We start from the raw sequence: 25,654 nt of genomic DNA, 5'->3' as shown, positions 1-25,654 counted from the left end.
TAGAAAAAGTTCAATTATGTGGCACAACTAAGCCATGATTTTGTACTGTATTGCAGCCAAGAAGCCCGCTCCAAGGCTGCCTTTGGTGGAAATCTCCTTCCGGAAATATAGAGTGAACAAGCCACTGCGTCAGAAAAAAAGGCGGCGATACAACCCATGCAGCCACCTGTCGCCCCCTACCGAAAATCAAGCGGAGCATTTCAGGGAGAGCCTCACGGAATGCTACCCCAGCCTCCAAGCGCTACGGTACATGGGGCAACAACCAGCACAACATGTACCTGAGCCGTCTGCGCAATTAAGTGGAGACGAAGAAGACCTGTGGCAGCGACAGAGTGCAAGAGATTATCAGCGCACACGTGTCATCTTTGAAGCCCATAGAGAAGGGCGACCGGGACAAAATACGTGCAACTACAACAGGGCAAGCAAACAACAAAAACTGGCATGCTGCCAGAGTTGGCCGACTTACAGCCTCCCTCTTTAAGCGGGTGAGCCGTTGCATCAAGCCAGAAAGTTTCCTGAAGACCCTGCTCTATCCAAGTGATAGGGCAGTGTCTGCCGAAGCAATGGTGTACAGAAGAGTACACGAAAAGGATGCTGTTGAGGCATATGCACTCCTCCTAAGGAGTCTGGACAGGCAGGTCACAGTGCAGGAAACAGGCCTGCATATACACAGTGACCATCCGCTGCTGGCTGCATCACCAGACCGAATTGTGAGCACGGATGGAGAGGAGGGCATTCTGGAAGTGAAGTGCCCATTTTCCAAACGGGGACAAACTATGGGTGAAGCCTGCGAAGACAGTAAATTTTGCTGTAGGCTAGAAGATGGTGAGGCTGTCTTGAAAACAGACCATGAATATTATTTCCAAATTCAAGGGCAGATGGCCATCACAGGTCACAATTGGTCTGACTTTGTTGTCTGGTTTGGGCCAAACAAGGTCCACCTTCAGCGCATACCCTACAACAGTGGTTTCTGGGATACTGAAATGCTCCCCAGCCTACTTCACTTCATGAGGTATGCTCTGCTACCAGAGATACTCACAAGGCGCGTGAAGCGGCTGAACATGCTTTACATAAAGGGGCAATATGTCTCTTACAGAAAGCTGCTGAACGGTTTTTTTGATGTGCGAACACCATGATGGCCTGGTGATCACAATTAGAAGAATAGCAAGCAAAGTCAACTGATGGGTAAACTGTCTTTTGACAATGTTAATCATCATCAGCCTATATTTTATGTCCACTGCAGGACGAAGGCCTCTCCCTGCAATCTCCAATTACCCCTGTCTTGCGCTAGCGTATTCCAACTTGCGCCTGCAAATTTCCTAAGTTCATCATCCCATCTGGATTTCTGCCGACCTCGACTGCGCTTCCCTTCTCTTGGTATCCATTCTGTAACCCTAATGGTCCACCGGTTATCCATCCTACGCATTACATGGCCTGCCGAGCTCCATTTCTTCCGCTTAATGTCAACTAGAATATCGGCTATCCCCGTTTTTTCTCTGATTCACACCGCTCTCTTCCTGTCTCTTAACGTTAGTCCTAAGATTTTTCGTTCCATTGCTCTTTGTGCGGTCCTTAACTTGTTCTCGAGCATCTTTGTTTACCTCTAAGTTTCTGCCCCATATGTTAGCACCGGTAGAATGCAATGATTTTACACTTTTCTTTTCAACGGCAGTGGTAAGCTCCCAGTCAGGATTTGGTAATGCCTGCCGTATGCACTCGAACCCAATTTTATTCTGTAAATTTCTCTTGATCAGGGTCCCCTGTGAGTAATTGACCTAGATAAACGTACTCCTTTACAGACTCTAGAGGCTGACTGGCGATCCTGAATTCTTGCTGCCTTGCCAGGCTATTGAACATTATCTTTGTCTTCTGCATATTCATCTTCAACCCAATTGTTACACTTTCTCGATTAAGGTCCTCAATCATTTGTTGTTCGTCTCCATTGTTGCTGAATAGGACAATGTCATCTGCAAACCGAAGGTTGCTGCGATATTCGCTGTTGATCCTCACTCCTAAGCCTTCCCAGTCTAAGAGCTTGAATACTTCTTCTAAGCATGCAGTGAATAGCATTGGAGAGATTGTGTCTCCTTGCCTGACCCCTTTCTTGATAGGTAACTTTCTACTTTTCTTGTGGAGAACCAAGGTAGCTGTGGAATCTTTGTAGATGTTTGCTAAGATATTCATGTATGCCTCCTGTACTCCTTTATTACGCAATGCCTCTGACTGCTGGTATCTCTACTGAATCAAATGCCTTTTCATAATCTATGAAAGCCATGTAGAGAGGTTGATTGTACTCCGCAGATTTCTCGATTACCTGATTTGTGACATGGATATGATCCATCGTAGAATATCCCTTCCTGAAGCCAGCCTGTTCTCTTTCTTGGTTGACTGAAGTCAAGTGTTGCTCTGATTCTATTGGAAATTATCTTGGTGAATATTTTATACGATTTTATTGGAAATTATCTTGGTGAATATTTTATACAATACTGAAAGCAAGCTAATGGGTCTATAATTCTTCAGTTCTTTAACGTCTCCCTTCTTATGGATTAGTATAATGTTGGCGTTCTTCCAGCTGTCTGGTACACATGAAGTTGTGAGGCATTGCGTATAAAGGGCCGCAAGCTTTTCAAGCATGATATCTCCTCCATCTTTGATTAAATCTACTGTTATTCCATCTGCTCCAGCAGCTTTTCCCCTGGTCATGTCTTTCAAGGCTCTTCTAACTTCAGCGCTAGTTATAGAAGGAGCCTCTGTATCCGGTTCATCACTATTTTGAATTAAAGTAGCTTGGCTGTTTTGGGCACTGTACAGGTCAGTATAGAATTCTTCTGCTGCTTTTACTATGTCATCGCAGTTGCTGATATTACCATGCTTATCTTTCAGTGCATACATCTTGCCTTGTCCTATGCCAAGCTTTCTTCTTACTGATTTAATGCTGCGTCCATATTTTATGGCTTCCTCAATCTTTCCCACGTTATAATTTCGTATATCCCTTACTTTTTTCTTGTTGATTAGTTTCGACAGTTCAGCGAATTCTATCTGATCTCTTCAGTTGGACATTTTCATCTTCTGTCGTTTCTGTTAATAAACAGCTATATATTGTATTTTGTGTTGATGTCAATGAAACAACAAAGAAGTGATTGTTGCCTGGTGGCTAGAGCAGTGGGCTCCTGTGCTCATCAGCAGAGGTTCCTTGTGGGCCACACATTTTATTAAAGCGAGGCGAGACGGGAACCTACCAACGTCCCACAATGTACCAAGAATGAAATAAGACAACCTTTCCGAGTGCTAGTGCAATCTAATGGCAGTACTATACCAGCATAAAATGCAATTGACATTCGTTTTACACCTGTGATAGTGATGGAGAATGATGCCACAAAAGTGGATAAAACCATTTGCAGTGAAGAAAGATGTATAGGACAATTTATTTTACCCTGAAGAAACCCGGTTGGGGTATTACATAAGTGGGAAACATGATCAAAGAAGAGCACTTAGTCACTAATCTAAACAATAAGAACAATGCATAAAAAGAATAAGTGTCCCTTTAATCGACCTCTGAAACAAGCACTTGGAAGCTGTCACTCGTCTTTTATCAATGGTGGTTTGAAGTTGCAGAGGGAACAACAAACCCTAAACACTTGCTCAGCAATATCCATCATGCTGATAGGAAATGCTCTACTTAATATCTGGAATGTTTTGACGCGTCCTATCGCACGTTCCACGTGGACTCTCGCACATGCGATGCGACGCGTTCGCTCCACAGCTTCAGGTCTCATCTGGGGCTCGTGTTGCTCACGGAATGGTGGTCGGAAAACTGTGATTCTCGGTGGCAAATAAGGAAACATAAACCCCTTGTCTACCATTATTGCGTCTCCGTCATCCATAAGATCCAAAAGCCCACTGCACTGTAGCATAGTCTTGTCAGACACAGAACCTCCCCATAGACGAGACACATAAGCAATATAGCTATCAGGTGTACACCCCAAAAGCACCTTGTAAGTATTGTAGTGCTTATAAGTTGAAAATGTTTGCCTCTGTGCACTAAGTGAAGAGGGCCGCTGTATGCGAACTTCTGTAGCATCTAGCACCAACCTAGTATTTTCGAAACCTCGAAAAGATCCTGGCAGGTACAGTGCCAACATCTCCCTTGTTGGAATTTGCACCCTCGCTTCCAGTTCATGTTCAAGAAAATTAACCCAGGTGGCAAAAATGCGGCTGGACATGGCTTGCGGACATTAAAAAGTTTCGAGCAACCTCTTCTCCAGGCATGCCAGTTTTTAGCCGCACAAGTACCATGAAAAACTCTGCTTCAAGTTCCCGTTCCCTTGGTCTGCCAGGGACATTGCTATTAGCTTTCCTTTCTGCACCCCAGTACAACATTTTACTGGCTCGGGGCTCAAAGTACTCGGAAGAGGCTTCGAAAGACCCCATAATTAGGCAGGCCAGTATAAAAGGCACACTTCTTAGCCGAGAGTTTTATGACATTTAAAGTCAGGATTCTAGAATTCGCTTCGTCAAGCTTCATTTCAAGCCTAATATTCTGTCTTTCTAAAGAAGCAATTTTTTGGTGGAGCCATGCTCTTTCTCTCTGTGCATCACTGCTCATTGAAGCACTTGGGTAGCTGGTGCTTGCCTGGGAACCTATGATAATGGCATAGAAAGAGATAATAAGACTACTTAAGTCATGTAAGCAACCAGTAGACAAAAGCCAGCTTGGCTAGAAAATTTGCATAGGGTGACAACAGCCACATTACAATAACTTATAATCAGTTGAGCAGCCCGATCAACTACGCTTACTAATCCAGAGGCTAAATCCATTGTTTCCTTTGAACACAACACTTGACATGCAATTTTCTGATGGTATTAAATTTCTTGGCACAAGCTTTCAAGGCAGATATAAGCTACAGAGAAGGATGTAAAGCACCTAGAAAGTTGATCAAATCAATGCAGTGAATGTTAAAATTAGTAAATCTCCACAGCTGCAAAAGTTTACTTTAAAGAAAGGCACGATGATAGTGAAGGTATAGCCTTATGATTAAATTACTGCAGTTGCTTACCAATCACTGATGCTTGCAATGTCACAGGAGCGGTGCCTTGCCCAGTAAGATATATTTACATGTCACCTGAGAAGAAATAGCACAGTTTAGGTCACTGATATCGTTGTGCTGATAGTAAAGTTTCGTATAAGATACTAAAAACTAAAAATGTCAGCACTGACTTGGAATTTGTATCATTACATACTTAAAACTTGACTGCTGCTCGTGTACCATGTATTGGATGCACGTTAAAGCACACCAGGTGGTCAAATTCGGTGTCCCATACTATGGCGTGCCTCATTATCATGGTTTTGGCACGTAAAACCCCTGAATTTTTTTAACACGTACGACTGCTCAACAAAGGACTTCTATTGGTTGCGGCTGATTAGTTCGTTGTATACTAAACATAAAACAGCGCATCACCACATTGCACTTTCATGTTTCCTTGGTATTTTCTAATTTTCTCGTACATTCTGATAAGAAGTGCTTGCTGAATGGTGCAAGGGTAAATAACATTTACAGCACCATTATATTTTCCTATTAGTTGCAAGTTTGAAGAAAAATATCACACTCAACTCAACCGTGAATAAAACAACCATCAAGACCAATCAGTTGTAAAGAAATTCACATGTGCAGCGAGCTGACAACCTTATTTTTAAGAGGCACCCCGTCAGCCTCGCCATATATGCTTTGGAATGAATTTTCTGATTTTAGAACAGCCACGCTCAATACTTGCTATCTCTTACTTTTCCACAAATTAAAAAATACTTTGTTTTACAGATTTTCATAATCCCGGCGACTACGTGTGAGGAGAGGCTGCCACCTTGCCCGCTGCGTGCTTTGCAGACAACCTGAAAAGTAATTTCCAGACGTGTCTGTCGCACATCACATTGAAGGCACAGTCACATTCACGCACACCGACCCCTTTTGCAGGTTGTGTGCGCAAGAAAACCACGCACACGTGGCAAGTGACGCAGAGGTGCGTAAAATGGCCGAAGAAGTGTCACAGGAGAACCTTGCCAAGGTGAGTGTCAACACCTTAACGTGAGGTCTTGAATTGGGCAGTGCCTTTTTCACTTTAGCTACTGTGTTTACTTGCATAATGATCACACCCTGAACCTGCCGCAGCCAAGTCTAGCTGATGATGGTGCTTACTATCGGTCCAATGCTATGCAAACGACTCTCAAGACTTGCCAAGCGGACTGCACGAACCAAACAGATTCTTAAGCAGATGTCCCATTTCATTCTCTTCATCACTTTCTGCACTTCAAGGAAAAATAATCTACAGCCAAACTTGCCTTTATTATTTGTTGCCTTTAGAATATTTGTGGTCAACAACAACACTAAAAAAAGGGCGCCTCTCAATTCCTCTTGTCTGCACTCGAGGGCATGCAACAAATTGCGAGCAGCGACAGTAGCCATGTTTACGTTGATACTGTAGAAGTGTACCCTATTCATATGCTGGCGCTTGTAACACAGCCAGGATATTCGCTCACCCTTAGTGGGAACGTGCCATATTAGGATTGTAGTTACAACAAATGCTGCAGTTTTTGCAGCATGCCCGCCGTGAGTTTCTATGTCAGTGCCAGCTGAGCACGCTCTTCTGTTTCTGACTCCACAAAGTGGACATGACTGCGTTATTGGCACAGACTTGCCGATATTAATGATATTATTCATTATTGATACGAAAGAAACTGCGTCGATGCACGGAATGTACTCGCGAGAAAAAATCCTGTTACGCTTGGTTCAGCTTGCTCCATCAGCTGCCATTTTTGTTTTGATTTCCCCCACTGCTACAGCGGCAGCCGCCTGTTGGTTGATCTCTTTCATCCCGCAGCAAACTCGTTCCGACGCGTTCTCGTGGGCACCGCGTCTTGACCGCGTTATCGGCTTATCACCATTTTGCAAGGCGGCGGTGGGCTTTGTGTTTGTGTGGCGTTCCACCATGGGGCAGTATGAGAGTTTTATGGCTGCCTTCAAGCTCAAGGCTATTGACTACGTGCTGGAACATGGCAACCGTGCTGCCGGCAGGCATTTTGGCGTCGATGAAATCCGAATACGGTATTAGAAGAATCGGGCAAGAGAAGCTGATGACTACTCACAAGACTCGCCGGGCTTTCCGTGAACCCAAAACAGGCAAGTTCCCTCACGCTGAGGCTGTCCTCAAATACGTGAAGGACCTGCTCAAAAATGCTTGTGCAGTATCATTGGAAATGGTACAGACATAGGCGTGCACAATTGCCAGGAAGCTGGGAATCCTCGCAAAGGACTTCTGTGCCAGCTCCGGTTGGACGACTCGCTTCATGCGACGAAATGGACTGTCGCTGAGGCGGCGGACGTCGTCGTGCCAGTGGCTCTCATCCGCCTATGAAGACAAGGTGATATATTTTCATCGCTTCATCACAAGGATCTGCGAAAATAACGGCTTCCTCCTGTTGCAAATGGGGAACGCCGACCAAACTCCGTTGACCTTCAACATGCCCCGAAACACAGCAGTGAATGAGAAGGGTGCTCGGAGTGTCCTCGTGAAAACATCTAGTGCAGAGAAGCAGCGATGCACCGCAATGATCGCAGTGACGGCAGACGGGCGGAAGCTGCCACCATATGTTATATTCAAAATTGAAGACTATTCCGAAGGGAAACTTTCCCCGTGGCATCCACATCCGTGCTCAAGTAAAAGGGTGGATGATGGCAGAACTCGTGGTCAATTGGATCAAGACTGAGGACGAAGACCAGGAGCGCTTCTGCTTCCCTCGCTTCTTGTGCTGGACAGTTTCCGAGGCCATCTTGTCGATGGTGTTCGTGCTGAACTTAAGGAGCTATGCATGGACATTGCAGTGATTACTGGGAGTCTGACGTCGCTGCTACAGCCTCTTGATGTGTCAGTGAACAAACCGTTCAAGGACAATGTCTGAAAACTGTGCGTAGAGTGTATGGCGGTGGGCCAACATGATTTGTGGCCAAGCAGCAAAATTAGAATACCGTCTGTGGAGGTGCTTTCCTCTTGGATCGTTGAAGCTGCGAGCGGTATCTCCGACGAGGTAGTGGTCAAGAGCTGCAAGAAGACCGGCATATCCAACGCACTGGATGGGACAGAAGACGACTTTCTGTGGGACTACAAAGATGCCCGAGCGATGACACTGCCGGTTCCGACAATGAATCTTGCACCAATAACAGTGAAGATTCAGACTCGGACTAAAGTGGTAAAGTAAAATAAAAGGGCAGTGTGCAATTCATGTAGTGCTTATGTTATTACGTGTACGTTTATTACAAAGATACGTCTTACTCAACTGTTATTTTTTGTTATGTTCATGATAGCTATGGTAAGAATTCTGACCCACAACTTGTTGGTGTTTTCGGTGCTCGGAATTTTTTGTTGCGGAAAATTTACTCGCATAACGATCGCACCCATAAATTTGCGTCAATTTTTCTGATAAAAAAGTGTGATCATTATGCGAGTAAATGCGGTAAACAATTTTCGATGCAAAAGCGTCAAATGGCTCATTGAGAGAGAGAGCGGATAAACTTCATTTGCTCGAGAGGTGGGTTTCTGCAGAGCACCTGTGGTGGGTCCTCATTCCAGAACTACCGCGGCCTTAGCTGCCTCTCTGGCATGTTCAACTAGCCAAATCTGGTGATCCGGTTCCCAACTGGACAGCGCAGCCTCCCACTGCTCTGGCGTGGCCTTGTGTGTGATGGGTACTCCCTTTATATTTTGGCATCCCCATGTTGTATGGTATACTGGGGGTTTCTCGCCACACCAGGGACAAATGTCTCTGTGTACGGTTGAATGTATGTTATTGTAAATAAGTAGACATGGAAATGGATTTGTAGCGGCTCTCTGGATACCGACTGCTTCCTGCAAATTTTTTGTGGCGTCGTCCTAGTTCCCCAGAAGTGCTCCAAAATGTCCCCGTAAGTACGGGTCACTGCTTCTGTACCTCTTATCTCTATTGGCTGGCGTATCCTCGAGCTATAAGATCGGCCACGAGATTCCCGGCAATGTCCTAATGCCACGGGGCCCAAATTATCTGGTGTTTTTCTTTACTTTCGCCAACAGCCTTTAAGGTGCTCGCTTCTTTCCTGCCTACCCCATCATTAGTGAATCCCCGGCAGCCGTCCTGAGAATCTGATAATTACTTGCAAACGCCCGGACCTGTTGCCTTCGGCAACCGCTAAAGTGACAGCTGCCTCCTCGACTTCAGACACAGTGCAGTTCAGCGATGCGCTGATCTTCTTCGTAAGTCTGGAGTCGATCATCGTCACTACTACGTCCATCCCATTCACGTATGTAGCAGCGTCTGCGCACACAGTGTTCTTTCTGTTATGATAGATTGTCACGGAGCGGCATGTTTTCGAATGGTTTGGACGCTGATTAACGACACGCCGAATTACGAGCGTCAAACACGTGGGCTCCTGACTGTGCAGCATATAATGCATTCGACATCCACACGCCGAATTACGAGCGTCAAACACGTGGGCTCCTGACTGTGCAGCGTATAATGCATTCGACATAGACACGCCGAATTACGAGTGTCAAAAACGTGGGCTCCTGACTGTGCAGCGTATAATGCATTCGACATCGACACGCCGAATTACGGGCGTCAAAAGCGTCGTGGCCGCTCGGGCTGCCATCTCGATTCCAGACGCGTCACGCCGATTACGGACCCCGAAGTGTGCACGTACGGCCACGTGGTAGTGCCGGGCTCAACCTTGGCCCTTGACATTGGGAGAGAGGCTAATCTGCGGTTCTTCGTCCATAGTGAAAAGGCGCGGCCAAGATTGTTGGGAGCTAAGAGAGCTGAATTCGGAAAATGCTACATAGCGGCAGTTTCCCTACCTAGGGAACTAGGGAAAGGAGAGGCTATTTAAGCGCATGTTTTGGGCCCTGCTGATTAGTCTAGAAGCTGAACCTATGCGCTACTGAGAAGCCGTTGGGGGGCTAGTGCCGTCCAGTATCGCCTGGGCAGCCTGGCCACGTCGGAACTCCGAGGAACTTGTTGACGTACGAGACGTCAAACCAGCGTCTGCAACGAAGCTCACGGTAGTTCACCTCAAGTTAGCTCAACCTGCTTGAGGGAAGTCGTCAGATCTAGACTCCCGGGAACCCCAGCTCAGCAATTCGCATCCACCTCGACAAGATCGGACCGCCAGCCTTCTTCGGGAAAGCTTTGTGCACCGACTTCCACGGTTTATGGACTTGCTGCTGCTGCCCGGCAATGCGTATGACACCATTTGTTTTCCTTTGAACTTTGATTGCTCTTGAACTTTGTTTTAGTGAAAACTGTTAAGTGTATTCTTGTGTATTTGATCCTCGCACTGTTTCATTTTTATATCTACTGTTCATTGCTCGTATTTGTTTGTCTTCATCATTGTGTTAGATTAAGTTCAGGTGTGTTAGTCTGTCTTGTGTTTTTTTTATTATTGTATTTTATTAATCTGTGTGTATTTATCAGCCGATAAATATCTTGTTTTTTTGTTTACTCCCGACTCTGACTCTTTTCACTGTGCTCGCTTGCGTACGGAACGACCAACCAGCTTGTCTACCCCGTCGATCGACTTCGCGCCGACGACGAATCGGGGACAGCTGTGACATAGATCCTGGCTATGGGTTCCACCCTGGTTCTGCGCATGCCCTGATCACCGACAGAATGTATGTGACTAGGAATGGGAGCCACCGTGAATGTAGACGTGATCTCGTCCGGTATCTCTACCGTATGTTCAATCTCGTATGCTGTCCTGGTGGCCTAGTCTCTAGAGGAGGGCTCGTCCTGTTGTGATACGCTGTAAAATCTTATCTTTTGAGAGGCGAGCTGGGCCTACCTGCGTTCATTATAGGAACTTGTTATGCCGAGGTCTAGTAGTTTTGTGCTTACTGTTCTTGTTGGCAGACCCAGCACTGTCTTATAAGCTTTCCAGAGGATTGACTCGACTTGTTCAGTTTCCCTTTTGTTTAGGTGCTGGTAGGGGAAGCTGTAGGTGGCTGCTCACCACTAGAGCCTGAGGTTGTATTCTTCCTTGAATCCCTTTCTTCTAGCTGTGATGCACATAATCATTGTTATTTGGTTAGATTGAATCCACATTCCCAGGATCCCTAGTGTTTGTACCTGCTTCCGGTTGTAGACCCTGGCCAGCGTGACTGTTAAGTCTACCTTGTCATCCTGTATAGGTCTGCGCACCCTAAGTGTTTCCAACACTTCGGGTGAGCAGGATAGCCTCCTTGCCTTTGCATAACCGTCTACATAGTAGCCGGCCACTTGGAATTTCTCTTCTTTGAGTACCAGCAAGCCCTCATTCGCCCATATTGTTATGTCGTCGGCGTACATTGCATGCCGGATACTGTCTATGGTGTTCAGTTTCTCCACCAGGCCAATCATTGCAATGTTGAACAGAAGTGATGAGATCATGGACCCTCGCGGCGTGCCCTTGGGCAGCCTGAACATGCCTGACCTGACGTGCCCCATCCCTATGGTTGGAGTCCTGTTGGTGAGGAAGGCCTTGACGCAGCCGTCGATCTTCCTTCCGCAATTTAAGTTGTTCAGGCCCGATAGTATGGCTTCATGGCCAACGACGAAGGACCATTGAGGTCGAGGGCCATGACCACGTGCTCTCCCCACTTTGAAATGTCGCTTAGAACTTCCTACTTCTAGTTGAGGATTAGGATGTCTTGCATTGATAGCTTGGGCCGGAACCCAAACATCGTCTGAGGCATGAGGTCGTTATCCTCCAGTTAATTTTGCAGCCTGGTAATAACAATACTTTCATACAGTTTCCTTAAGCAAGAGGTAAGGGAGGTTGGCCGTATATTTTCCAAGCTTGGCTTTTCGCCTGGCTTTGGGATGGTGATCTCTACGTGTCGCCACTCCTTCGGGATGGTTTCCACCTCCCAGTGCTAGTTCAGGAAATTTGTGATGCAGCTAATATATTCCACCCCTACATTTCTTATAATTGCGTTGCCGATCTTCTCTGCTCCTGCTGCCGAGTTCTTGACAGCCATTCTGACCGCCGCATATACCTCTTCTTGTGTAATGTGGCGGTCAAAATTATAGTTTTTGACGCCTCAGTGCGGTTGTGCGCACTCGGGGATGCCCGCGACCCCAACGTATCGCTCCCTGATTTTGTCTAGTAGCTCCACGTCACTACGCGGGTACTTAAGTGCAATTTTCTGTAGCGTCTTGTTCTCTGCTTTGGACTAGGTTGGGTCGATGATATTCCTCAGCAGCGCCCAAGTTTTGCCAGTCCCTAGCGTTCCCTTAAGTGAGTCACAGAGTTGGCCTTAGTTTTGCTTAGAGAGCTCTTGCGTGTCCCCACAGGGGCGTCTGTGTTAGCAGGCGTTGGGTGTGCTGTGACACCATGGACCCCAGCACATGGGGGTTGGACCCTCCCGCGTCTAACCGTGTGCGGCTTAGCAGTGTCGGGGAAAAGGGGATCCTGAGGGTTGAGCTGATGCCAGATGTTTGGACCTTTACAGCCCCCCGGCGGAGGCAACACACCTCTTTGGCCTCTGCTTCACGTAGACGGCATCCCCGGACTGACCCACCCGGCAGGCATGTAGCCAGGGGGGGGACAAATAAAAGTTTTGTTCGGGCTCGGGCGGGCATCCCAACGTAAAAACGGGCCCGGGCCGGGTCTGGGCTGAAAAAATCGGCCCGTGCAGTGCCCTAGTACAAACTGCTGCATATTCTAGTCACCCTTCCAGTGCCACTGCCAGCACAGAGAGATTTTCAAACATGATATTACTAAAAAAACCACTTGCGCTTTACAATGAGGAATGCATGGTTATGCTGGCGCTTCTATACGCCCAGAAACGTCGCCATCAACGTGTCCGAAGTTACTGAACGCTTCGCTAAACCTCCCCGCCGAGTAAAGTTTATCGTTTAGATAGCGAAGCAGCAAAAATCAATGCCTGTAAAAATATCTGTTCCTTTACGTGTCTATATAAGCTCGTAATTATGAAAACGTATGACTGTTCATTAGCTTTTAAAACCACAGAAATTTTCACCGTTTATTGTAACAGCACTGATGACCAAAATTATCCGGGGAATACAAAAATTACGGGGACATCAATAACCAATTTTGACAAACCTTGCTCATTGAAAGCCCGGCACACGCGGCGTTTCCCAAAAACGCACTCGGATGTTGGGTAAATCAACTTGCCGCATCATCTGTGGCTTTTGTTTGTCCTTTTCTTTCCTTTTTAGCTACACGTATTTACTTCTTTTTTGAAACGAAGCAATAGCCTTCTTTGACTTTGGGAATTGTTGCCGCTGTGCAGGCAGTTAAAATACGCATTTTCGTATTGATTTCTGCATTCTTTTTCTCTTATTCTAGCCACATGGTGCTGTCACGATCGCAGCATGGCCCAAATGCATATCAATTTCTGAGATCATAGTTTTGTTCATGTCTGGATCGTCGGTCTTTATACTCGTGTGCGTGAAGTTTACTATCTGTGACTGCACAACATGTTTATTTGTCTTGTTTGACGCAATATATACAATGACGTTTCCTTATATACGTAGATTTATTGCAGACTTATACGTATATTTAAATATCTTGTTGCGAGGTTTTGTGTATACAAGCAGTGAATTGGTTTCACGCGACACTTTCTTGCCGTTTATCTTGGCATTTGTATATTCCATTCTATCTTCGCATTTCTAATGTATATTTTGCGGAACTTCTGCTTTTTATATGTCCTCGTTGTTGCAACTATAATTTCGGTGCAATTACAATATACGACCGGTAACATCTGCTGCTGCGCAATCCATTGCAACGAAGGACAGCGTCATTGAGGTTTTTCCCTGGCCGTTGCATATGTACAAAAATGTAAACAAGGTTAAATGACAGATTCATCAAAATATTTGTCAACTTGTTCATTTTATGAACCAGCTGCATGCACTTCTTTGCTGGTTTCAAACTGATATAGTTCTAAAGTTCGCGTGATATTTTCTTTGCTTATTAGATAGACCAGAAAAAAACGCAGAAGCATTGATATCAGCTATTACTGCCACAACTTTTGCGACATACGAATCTATTCTTTTATGAAACAAACACATAATTTACTTGTCTTGACTGTGCGTAGAGTTAAATAATTCGTTTTCAGCACCTAAATACAATGGCAATGGCAATGCAGTTATTATTCATGTATTTGATGCCTCGACAACTTTTATAAGGAGGAGGCCGCGTTGCAACTTGAACCCCCCCCCCCGGAAAAAATTTGTGGCTACGCCACTGCCACCGGGGGACGTCAGTAGTTGCCTTTTCCTGTCTCTTTCTCACCAATCTTTGTCTCTCCCTCTCACTTTCAATCCTGTCATCTGTTCACTTCTTTTTACTTATGGTATTCTTGGCAGCGAGGGTTGACCTTGTGTGGTACAACCAACCATGACTGCACAATATTTGGTTATAGCGGAAATGTACAGTTGGCGTCCGCTGGGCTTGTTCTTTAAAAGAACTGCGGCGTCCCCTTGTTGGGCTCGACGGGGGGTGGCTGGCATTGCTGCTGAAAACTAATTGCCCTCTTAAGCGAGGGTGCACCGAAGTATTTCAGTTTTATGGGCTCCAACGTGAAAACTTTCCAAAGTATCATGTGATACATTCTACAAAAATGGAAAAGAGCGTGAGAGTCATCTCACTTTTTCATGTAGCATAATGTCTGTGATTCTATAGGCACCGGTTACAAAGCTGCGAAGCTAGCTAGCGGTGACCTCCTTTTGGAAGTTCATAATAAGCAGTATGAAAAGCTAAAGAACCTTGTCTCTTTTGGGAACATTCCAGTGACCGTGACCACACACTGGACTATGAACACCATCTGCAGCATTATTTCTGAGGAAGATACGATGGAGTTAACCGAGGCTGAACTTTTGGAAGGATGGAAACAGCAAAATGTGATCAATGGGAAACGAATTAAGATGAGGTGCGACGGGAAAAAAATTCAAACAAAGCTCCTTGTTGTCGCCTTTAGCTCAAGTGTGCTCCCCAAGACAATCGAGGCAGGATGTGTCAAGATCCGGGTCATACTGTACGTATTGAGCCCTCTGCGATGCTTTAAGTGCCAGCGATTCGGCTACAGTTCACAGAACTGCCGAGGCCACCAAATGTGTGCGAAATGCAGTGCTAATGAACACCTTGCTGAATCACGTGAAAACACCCTTCAGTGTGTGAACTATGATCGGCAGCGCGCCGTGTACTCGCGGTCGTGCCCATCCTGGAAAAAGATATCGTAACTATCAAAGTGAAAGAGTATTTCATTTAAAGAGGCGCGCAGGTGGGTATCCTACCTGCCAAAGAACAGAACGGCCCCCGGCGGCTGTCCGGCCCAGGCAGAGTGAGCCGGAGGTGATGCCACCTGCCCTGTTGGCGGCTGCAGCCAGCACTGCTCCACCGTCCCAGAAGGGGCCATCGACCTCCGGGCTGGTGGCCTCAAGGGTATTGTCTCTTGAGACAAGCCCTCTTGTCAAACGCAGCGCTTGCAAGAGCCGTGTTCAGCGGCTCACAAGACCCAATGTATGTAACACAAATGCCGTCCGAATGAATCCTATAACCGTCCTTTCAGCGTTGCCGAGCTTGAAAGCCTCATTAAACGCATGTCAGAGCTCTGCACCTGGAGCTGACACAATGTGTATGACATGGTAAAAAACTTGCACAAAGACACACAAATAACACTTCTTGCACTTTTGAACACCATTTGGGCTTCTGGATACGTTCCTTCAACGTGGAGAGAGGTTATTGTAATCCCGATATTGAAACAAGGTAAAGATCCATCTTCAATTAAGTTACCTTACAATAGCGCTGCAAGCTATTTGAGAAAATGATAAATTAGCGTTAGTTCTATTTCCTCGAATCTAACAAAACGCTTGCCCCTTATCAGTGTGGTTTCAGGGAAGGTCGCTCTACAACTGACCATCTAGTGTGCATAGAGTCACACGTACGTGATGCCTTCATTCATAAGCAGTACTTGTCCATATTTCTTGACATGGAAAAGTCGTACGACATGACATGACGCTACGGGATATCAAGAGATATGTCGGAGATGGGTATTCGTGGAAACATGCTTAACGTTATAGCAAGGTATTTGTCAAACCGCATATTCCATGTCAAAATTGGAAATGCTCTCTCAAGGCCATTTCTCCAGGAAACGGGGGTGCCACAGGGTGGCGTATTAAGCTGCACTTCTTTTATAGTAAAAATGAATTCATATTCTAATTTCACGTATTTCCTGAGAGTGCATTCGAATCGTGAACATCCTTGCTACGCAACTGTAAATGACACTCCGTGTGCTACGTTGTTTAGTAATCACCCCACATTCAGAGAGCCCTTCTCTCTGTGTGTTAGGAGGCTTAGTGAAGAAATTGGTGTCCCGCTTCTAGAACAGTCTAAAGACCCAAGCAAGGTCCTTACCGCCGTGGCACTCGGAAATTGTAGAATGTGACACGGTCATTTGTGCAAATCTGGAAGCACGCTCCAGAACAACGTTATTTGAATGCACTTTCTAGAACAGCAAGCGAAATACTCTTGCATGGAATTTTACACGGATGCATCAAAGTCGCATGCAAGCGTGTCCTATGCAGCAGAATCAGACGTTCTGCACCCACTAACGAGCATCTTTACGGCTTAGGCTTATGCATTATTGTTGGCTGTAAAGCATATCATGCATATAAATTTAGAGAAGGCAATTATATTTAGATTCATTAAGTGTAGTTAACGCTTAATGTCGCTACAAAATCACAGAAGTCCTGTAGTAATTGAACTCTATTCGCTTCTGTGCCCTAGTTATGCTGCTGAACGGCGTATCGTAATATGCTGGGTTCCTGGCCACAACGGTATTCATGGGAATGTGCTTGCCAATGAACTCGCTACATCTACAGCAACGAAACCTTGCAACGCTCCTGGCTGTCACAGCTATAGATTTGAAACCTTTCCTGCAGAGAAAACTAAGCTATTGGAAACACCTTTGGGATGCTGAAACATCCAATAAGCTTCACCTAATTAAATCTCAATTAGGCTTTTCGCCTTCGCAACAAAATCACGGAAAGCCGATGTCATCTTAGCTCGACTGAGAATAGGACACACATGCAGCACACACAAGCACATGTTGACCGGCGATGAACCTCCAATGTGTGGGAAATGTAGTGAGAGGTTGACCGTCATCCAAGTCTTACTGGATTGCCAAGAAACGGATGCTGAAAGAAAAAAAAACACTTCCCTCTAGCTTGCAGACATTTCCCTCTGCATCCAGCAATGTTTCTTGGTAAGGTACCACTGTTCAACACAAAAACAGTATTAGATTTTTTTAATGAAGTCCGCTTACTACACGTTATCAGCCCCAAGAATTGGTAGCGCGGCCTCTGTTGAGAAGCCGCTGTTGCGAAGGTTGCGTTTATTACAGCGCATGCCTCCAGGCCCTTACTCTCGAAGGGCCCTGCTGAGGCAGTAGTGCTAGTGCAAGTCGCATAGTTTAAAATATCACCTCTTCGAAGCATATCTTTTATTGTCGTCCAATATCAGTGTACACCTCAAACGTCACTGTCATAATTTTATTTAAACGTATATTTTATGCATTTTACAGCGAACGCTTTTAGGCCACTTTACAGACGCATTACATATACCAGTTGACATTGACCACTACATTGAATACAACATACCATTGTCTGGCGCTCTTTGGTCTTCCGTGGCCCTTGTGCCTGAAAACCCCACTAATCATCATCATGATCAGCTCTTGCATGTACTGCTCTGCTTCGGCCGTGACTGCAGCGATATTAGCTTGAGTTTGCTGATGCCTTTCTGTCTCCTCCACCCCTTAGTCATGCTTCTACGAGCATCCCATAGGTGGAGATGATTATCAATTTCAGGGGTCGTGTCCGACCTTTCCACTGCCTTCGTGGCCCTTTCGTACGCCTTGCAGATCCCTCTGCTTTATTTCTCTATGGTTCAAATCGGATCCTTTTTGTAGTCTTGTCTAAAACCATTCCAGTTCGTTATTTTCGGCTGTCCGAAATTTCTCCAGATTCTCGCAGTGGCAACCAACATCGAAAGGATAAAGAGGTCACTGCTGATGTTCTATTCCGTGTTTTGCTAACATACATTGTTCTTTGCAAAGGCGAGGTCTGGGCACGTATCTCTGCTAACACTGTTCCCTAGTCTAGTCGACTTCGTAAAGTACGTCACTAGTTCCAGGTCTGCGTGTGCTGCTGTTTGAGGTATGTCACCACCTTTTTTGAAATCTCATTTATATTTTGATCCTAAACTGATTCATTTGTGTCTGCATTCAGAAGGGCTGTTTAAGAAGGCCCATCAAGTGTGTTGGGTAAAAAACATTGAAACTAATTACAATTTAAATACAAAAATTACCCAAAATATGTCCATCATGCCAGCAGTCATAACTACTGATCCTACCACGAAAGGGAAGTGGCTTGGCAGCAATGTAGGAGTATATGTAGGCTGTGCAATGATCTAGGATCTTTGCGCTGTCTTCAGTATTAAGTATGTTATAGCTCAAAAACCAAAAACTGTGTAGTTTTCCGTGGTCGCATTTCAATTGAAATCCTATAACATCAAGAGTTACTCCTGGTTTTCAAAAATCCTAGTTCAATACACAGCTTAATCTTTAAAGAAGCATGGAAAGTTTCAATGAAAAATATTGGTTTATTGAAAAGTTACTAGCTTTTGCGCAACAAAAAACTACCGAAAATGAAGTTTCGAGAAAAACAAGAATGAAGTTCTCCAAACACTTAATATACCTCAGTGGGAAGTCATGGGAGGCTAAAACCCACCAGGCTCATAAGTTGGTCCCTCAGCTGCCACAAGTTCACCTTTACATGGTTTTATAGCTCGCAGTTTTTTTTTTTTTTTTTTTGTTTAGGGCTTGTTTCTCGTCAACTGTCGACTAACGGTTGGCAGTCTTCACTCGTGTTCAGTCGCTGCTGAGGCAACCTACTGTGGTGTAATTCTTATAATGAATATTTTAACATCTAGGACATTTAAAGGGACGAAAATATAGCATTCACAAAGGCAGAACGCTAACATGCGGGAGCAGTGTAAATAACACGATGCCACGTCGTGCCCCCCCATGCAGCACTTTCTGCAATTTGAATGAAAAACGGTAGCGATCACCCTTCTCAATTTTATTAATCTTTAAAATATCTCATAACAAAATAATCTGAAAGTGTCCTATGCATTTGAGCACAATGATAACTTTGTTTTAATGATCAAAATGTAGGATTCATTTTCAGAGAATGTTTCGGTTTCAGGCAGGTATGCGGGCAGTTATAAAAAACAATATAACTTTTGAACAAAGCTGGATAGACACGTAATGCTTTCTACACCACAATTCTGAATGTCTGCAGATTCTGAAATGAACAAGAAATACAATTCGGTTTTTTTTTGGAAAAACATAATTTCAAAGGGTGGCAGCATACCTTGAGCCAGATTATTGCCCTTGCTTGTTTCCTTTACATATCCCCAGCTCTTGTGTTGTGCAGAGGCTGTTAAGATCACCAAGGTGTTGTTATTAGCTGACTTGATTGCCTCTTTGACCAGTAGCTCTGAAGTCAGGGGTCTTGTATCTGGGCAGGCTGTACACGTTTAGAACGAATATGCTCCCCTTGCCTCTCTTGTGCAGTATGACCTCGGTTAGCACGTGCTCGATGTCAGTGTCCAACGTCGGGTGTTTGATCACTGTCATCGCTTTGGCTACCAGGGTCACCGCTCTCCCCTCTGTCGGACTCGAGTATGCATCGTACCCCGTTAGACTGCAAGAGCAGCCAGTCTGCTGCAAGGCTACGATATAGGGCCCGACGCCGATCATCTGCATGTATCCTCTTAAGTTGCTCGCCTTCTTATGGAAGCTGAGGCAGTTCTATTGCTAAAGTTCTAGTCTTTCTGTTATTCCCTTAACATGCCTAGCCATTATGCCTGGTCCTCCTGACTGCACTGGGTTGATTCGCTTAGCTTGCTGTTGTGAACGAATGCCTATTATACACCTCTTCCTTGACTTTCTCTGAGTGTTACTTTCTCCCCACGCTCTTTACCTCGGAAAGTTAAAGTTAAAATTGAAGTCAGCAGCAGCAAGAACGAGCTCAGCGTGAGGTGCGACTGCTGCTGCTGGTGCAGCTGTTGCAACAGCTGTATCATTTGCGGAATATTTTGCATAAGGTCGGCTGACGTTTGCTCGACACTCGGAGCTTTTCGTCAGTGGCGGATGCATGTCCTCCCTGGCGGCCTCCTTTCCAACCTCGGTTTATGAGCACGTTCTGCCCTGGCCTACTGCGTTAGTTCCTTGTCTCTCGTGGCTTTCATTGGCTGGTATACCTTGCAGGTGAGCTCGCTGCATTTGGCACGCGTAACTTTGAGCTCCCGCCTAATATTTGTGCAGTCGTTACACTTTTTTGTGGTTTGCGTGCTTTGTGTGTTGGCCGTAGCAGTGGGATTGGCTGCTTTTGGAGCCCAGCTTACCTTGCCAGTCTTATTCTTCTCGTTCTTTTTCTTCCCCTGGTTCGGGTTCCTTTCGTCGATCTGCTGGCACCTCGTTATCGACGTCGACCGGGACCCCGATCTGGACTGGCTCGTCGAGGTTTTTCCCTCGGAGCTGAACCACCGTCTCATGTCTCCTCCATCACTGTCCTTATGGCAGCTCTGGTAATTGTTCCCGTCGCCAAGAATGGGCAGACGTCTCGTCTTTTTCAGGCAATCTCTGCACTCGCAAGCAGCAGTGGGGTGCACTTCCCCATGCAGCACACACTTAGGCCTACAAGTATGTCCGGTTTCAGGGTTGCCAAGTCCGCACTGTTGGCATGCACGTAATTCTGGTGTTGGGCAAACAACCAAACGGTGCCCCAATGTACTTGAGGCAGATGTAGCAGATCTGCCTTGTGGGCCGGTAGAGGACACAGTTCCTCACCTCCGTACTGAGTCACAAACTTGCGACCGCCTTTCTGTCGTAAGTGACCACCGCAGTCCTAGATTTTCCCAACATTCTGGCTTGTGGTATCTTGACCCCTTTCATGTGGATCCTAAGGTGTGCCATGAGCTCCTTGGGTGGTGTACCTGAGTCGATGACGTGAACGACTGCACGCAACACTCCGTCCGGAGCTCCCATGTACGCGTTCACATCATACAACTTGCACCCAGGGGCAGCTCGGTCAGTCATCTCAAGAGGTTAGCGGCTTCCTCCCTGGGTGTGCTAACAATGATGATCTTCGAGCCGTTGTGAAGCCTTATAAGGAGGTCTTCGTCCTTACACACTTCGTTGGTGAAATTCCGCATAAGCAGACTTTTCTAAAGCCTAATTATCACTTTGATGTCATTCTTTGATAGCGGAGGCAGTATTCTTCGGAAGGTCCACTTCGCTACCCCTTTGCTTTTTAGTGCGTTCCTTCCCATGTCGGAAGTAACGTCATGATGACACGTTTCGCTGTTCTCTGGAAATCTTTGCCATCGCAGTGGCTGCAATTGCATTCCCTCGCTTCAACTTCTTGCAGTTCCGCTTGCTCAAGGCTAGCTCTGAGTTCAAGTTCGTCTCTTCATGCATCCATGGTAGATCAGCACTCCCGTAGTCTGTTGGTGAAAATTCTTGCAATTCTATGTGGGAAATCTCGTTCATGGCGGGCGAAATACTTTATAACTCATCTGATCTGGCCGAAGGGCATAATTGGTCTATATTGTGTTCGTTTCACTCCCGTACCCAAGCCTAACCTCGTATAGGCTTAGCGTGCCTGTGTATTCTCCATGACGGGACCTATAGTACGTTAGGCTTAGCTCGATAACCTCTACTTCAACGCTTAAATGTCCAATAATTGAGAGCAGCACTTGTGGTCTTGAAAATGATATCCATCGATTCCGCTCCTTGATATCTCTCTGCACCAAATTGATGGTCCTTTGATTTGGTGTGGGCAAGGTGGTTGTTGCAGACAGAGCTCATGTAAAGCACATCTGCTCACTCTGGCCCCTTAGCGGCGTCCCCTCATTGAGCGAGAAAGGTAGCATCTGTCATTAGCAGCAGCGAAACAGCAGGTAAATTCCCATAGCATGTGACGCCATGTCTCGAGCACACCTCGACGGAGTTCCCACTGGCTGCGACGCCACGGCATGAGTGTGCCTCAACTGCGCAGAGCGGATGAAAGGGAACGCCTGCTATCGTGATACAGTCGAGCCCGTTTACATCGAATTACCCCATATATCGAACATTTTTGAACACCGTAATGTGACAATGAGAATATATAGCAAAAATTATGGTTACGTCGAACAAAAATAGCAGCCGCTATCGATATATCGAACTTCAAGCAGTGCCATACTACCCCAGAAGTTGGCTTTCCCTCATGGCGAGCTCCGTAAACGCACCCGGCGAGCCGCCATTACCCCTCCTCACCCCCAGACAAAGTGGTTTAGTCCAACTGCACGTGTGCGGCGCTGTTTTTGCTCCCTCGGACAGCCACCCCCTAGAAAAAGTGGTTCGACTACTCTCTCGCTCACTCATGGCCACGTGCGCCTGCATGCGATCGGCTCGATTGCTCAGTGCTCGGTCGTTCCTGAAGTTGCAAGATTGTGTGCGTAGTCGCGTCCTCGGAACGCAGCGCTCGTCCGCTCCGTAAGACATGGCTGCCGTGAAACAGCAGAACCTGCCAATATCCGCAAAGCAGGAAATCATCAGAAGAGTTAAACGCGGAGAAAAGAAGTTGGATGTCGCCGCAGCATACAGCATCCCAAGAAGTACGCTGAGTACGATACTGAAAAATAAGACCGACGTAAGGCAGACAAGAGACCAGGTGCTACCGGTGGCCACTGAGTACGGACGATGACCTGGTAAGCGAAGGCATAAAAATCTGCTTACTCGTTGATAAATGCTCTGGGCATCATTGTAAGCGTCAGCTTTGTTTCCTGCCGCCGAACACAACCTCAGTGCTGCAGCCCTTAGACCAAGGCATCATTCGTGTACTGAAGGCAGGCTATAGACAGCGCCTTGTACAATGGCTTTTGCTAAAACCTTCACACTGGCTGGGAGTTGAAAAATGACCTCCTGGGTGCAATAACGATGCTGAATGCATCATGGAATAACGTCAAATAAGAAACAATTCAGAATTGCTTCCGTCATTGTGGACTCTGTTTCCGGCGAGGCTGGCGCACGCTCATTCGAAAATTGCGATGAACCAATTGAGGAACTTGGTGATTTGTTTAGCCAGCTGTCCGAGTTCCTGGGTGCCATTTGTGATGGAGCTGCAGCGACAGACTTCGTCACTGTTGATGACCATGTTGCGACCACCGGAGAGCTCGCTGACAAAGACATCGTTGCCGATCTGGCTAGGGATCTTGCCGGCGACAGTAACTGCGAGGACCTAACCAGTTCTGACCCGCCGACGTGTTTCGATGTACTTCATGCACTGAGCGTTCTTCACCGCCACTGTGAGTTCATAGAAGGCTATGGGCTCAGCTTTTCAGAGTCGCTCGACAATGTTGAAAAGTGTATGCTCAACAATGCTTTAAAAATGAAAAAGCAAATCGGCGACTATTTCTCGCGCTAATATGCCCGCCGCACATGTATTTAGGAAATAAAGAACACTTTTTAATGAGGTGCGTTTTGTACATTGTCAAATTGTTTAAATGTTCTATATTGACTTACTCGATATATCGAACTAATTCCAGTTTTTTTGCAAGTTCGATATGTGCGGGTTTGACTAGCATGCGAGGGTGTTGTGTGAGGGAGGGGGCATCGCCTCGACGCCACCTCCCCCTCGCTCTCTCTCATGGAAGACTGCTATCTGCGCGTTCCTTGTCCGCTCAAGCTCACACCTGCATTCTAACTGCACCTCAGTAAGGCAGCAACCGTTATTGGGCCAGCTGTTCTATAATCTGCCCACCTCCCTTCACTTTGCTTCTTGCACAAGCAGCTGAGCCCCGGTGCTGTTCTTCCACATTACACTATATATATATGTAATGAAGAGTGGGTCCATGGTGCGGAGGCTTGATGGACAGAGGTGGACGAAGCAGAATAGAACACCTTGCCCAAGGAACAGGTGTTGCGTCTGTTCTCATCTCTTACAATATATATATATATATATATATATATATATATATATATATATTGCAACTGGCGGTGGCCTGCTCCCGACCACTATTCCTCCGAGAAGCAGGATGTGTGTTGAATGCGCTCCCGAACACCACTTTGCAATGTGATGAACGTGGTTTCAGTCATGCAGCTCAAAGAGGTGCGATATAAGTTCTCTCGCATTTACCGTTAAATCTCCACTGATGTGTTTTGCTTTTTTTTCTCTCCACCAGGAGGTCACAGTCCTCCTGGACAACGCCATAAGTAGCGACCTACTTACTTCAGCTGACAAACCGGACGAGGGCATCACCTTCATTCGTGTTCCGTGGGCCATGTGGAATAACTTTATCAGGCACGGCGCCGTAACGAGTGCCGAGTTGCGCGGCAGTGGTCAGTGCCTAGGGGCAGTGGTGGTGTTGCCGTGTGCGCCAGAACCCACCAGCGGTGACAGCTGTGCATCTCGACCCCCCACCGGCAGCGACGAAGGACAGTTATTGCCCATGGACCAGAGTGACTGCGGCGAGGCCAAGTCGCCATCTACTTAAGGGGAGATGTGGGTTGTAGAAAAAATTTATTTTTGCTTCAATCTGAAGTAAACACAGTTCAGTTTTTCACACTGGTTTCAAATCCATAATTAGTTTGATAGCTACTCTGGTTCAGAAAGTATTGAAGTCTAAACATAAATTTAATAGGTACTTACGGCAATTTTTGGCAATTTCACATTGCTAAACACAAAACGTAAGTGCATGACCCTAATGCCAAAGACTTGCTCTAGGGGGTGATGCTATTTTTATTTGTTTGGAAACATTCTTAAAGTAAAAAAGTAGCCCAACATTTACTGTGAATATTTTTTTCTTATTTTCACTCATTATTACTCTTAATTGTAATTTACAAAATAATGCTAGAGTAACAGAAATAGCATGACCCTCTAGATCATTTCAATACGAATGCACTGATACCAAACTTGTTATTGTCACTCAAAAACATCATAGAAAAAAGCCCCTTAAGACTGAGTGCGGTGTGTAAAAACATAGAACTGAGAAAAACGCATTTGAAGCTTAGACAGCTGTAACTTTTTCTAAAATGCAGCTACAGCAATATTCATGACATCATTCTATAGCTCTATTCTTCACGAGAATACCCATACTAAATATAAGGTTGTACCCTTCCAGAAAACCGGCAAAAGTTTGTTATAAAGCAGTGCTCCCACTCCTGCGTAAAATATGCCAGATTGCGCCATACGAGATTTCCTGCGCCATCCTGATAAAAACACGATTTTGCACCGAAGTGCGCCAAAATTAGCGCCTGCGCATTACGTTTGTGCCCGCAGTGGCCCGCAGACGTGCATAGCGCGCATTACTAAAGCGGCTTCATAAATCGAACGGGGACCAATAATTCGGGCTCGATGAGGACCGCCTAAAAGTACAAATAATTGGGAGCCAGAAATATCCAAATTCGCCAAAAAAATAACTGAAATTACGCCAGTGACTAAAAAAAGACATTATTCTCGATTGACCACTTTCGGGGTTACGTTCACTTTCGCATCACTTGCGTCAGCGTCGGCATATTTAGAAGTGTGCCA

General features: G+C 45.9%; 1 protein-coding gene across 1 annotated transcript; it reads left to right on the top strand.

The window, feature by feature from the left end:
* Positions 1 to 5,821: 5,821 nt before the first annotated feature.
* On the top strand, positions 5,822 to 24,617 carry LOC119437442 (uncharacterized). Its single transcript, XM_037704471.2, has 2 exons — positions 5,822 to 6,060; positions 24,306 to 24,617. Exons 1-2 carry the CDS (start codon positions 6,025 to 6,027, stop codon positions 24,615 to 24,617), a joined length of 348 nt encoding a protein of 115 aa, XP_037560399.1. The 5' UTR covers positions 5,822 to 6,024.
* The last annotated feature ends 1,037 nt before the right edge of the window (positions 24,618 to 25,654 follow it).

This window comes from Dermacentor silvarum, chromosome 1 (assembly GCF_013339745.2).
Source record: "Dermacentor silvarum isolate Dsil-2018 chromosome 1, BIME_Dsil_1.4, whole genome shotgun sequence".
NCBI lineage: Eukaryota > Metazoa > Arthropoda > Arachnida > Ixodida > Ixodidae > Dermacentor > Dermacentor silvarum.
Note: the sequence above shows the minus strand (reverse complement) of the source record. Positions and strands in the feature narration are given on the sequence as shown.

Bases quoted from the DNA above. Each gene is read 5' to 3' on its own strand.
- LOC119437442 (XM_037704471.2), top strand. From the start codon at position 6,025: ATGGCCGAAGAAGTGTCACAGGAGAACCTTGCCAAG. The intron at 6,061-24,305 runs GTGAGTGTCAAC...TCTCTCCACCAG, and splicing joins CACAGGAGAACCTTGCCAAG to GAGGTCACAGTCCTCCTGGA.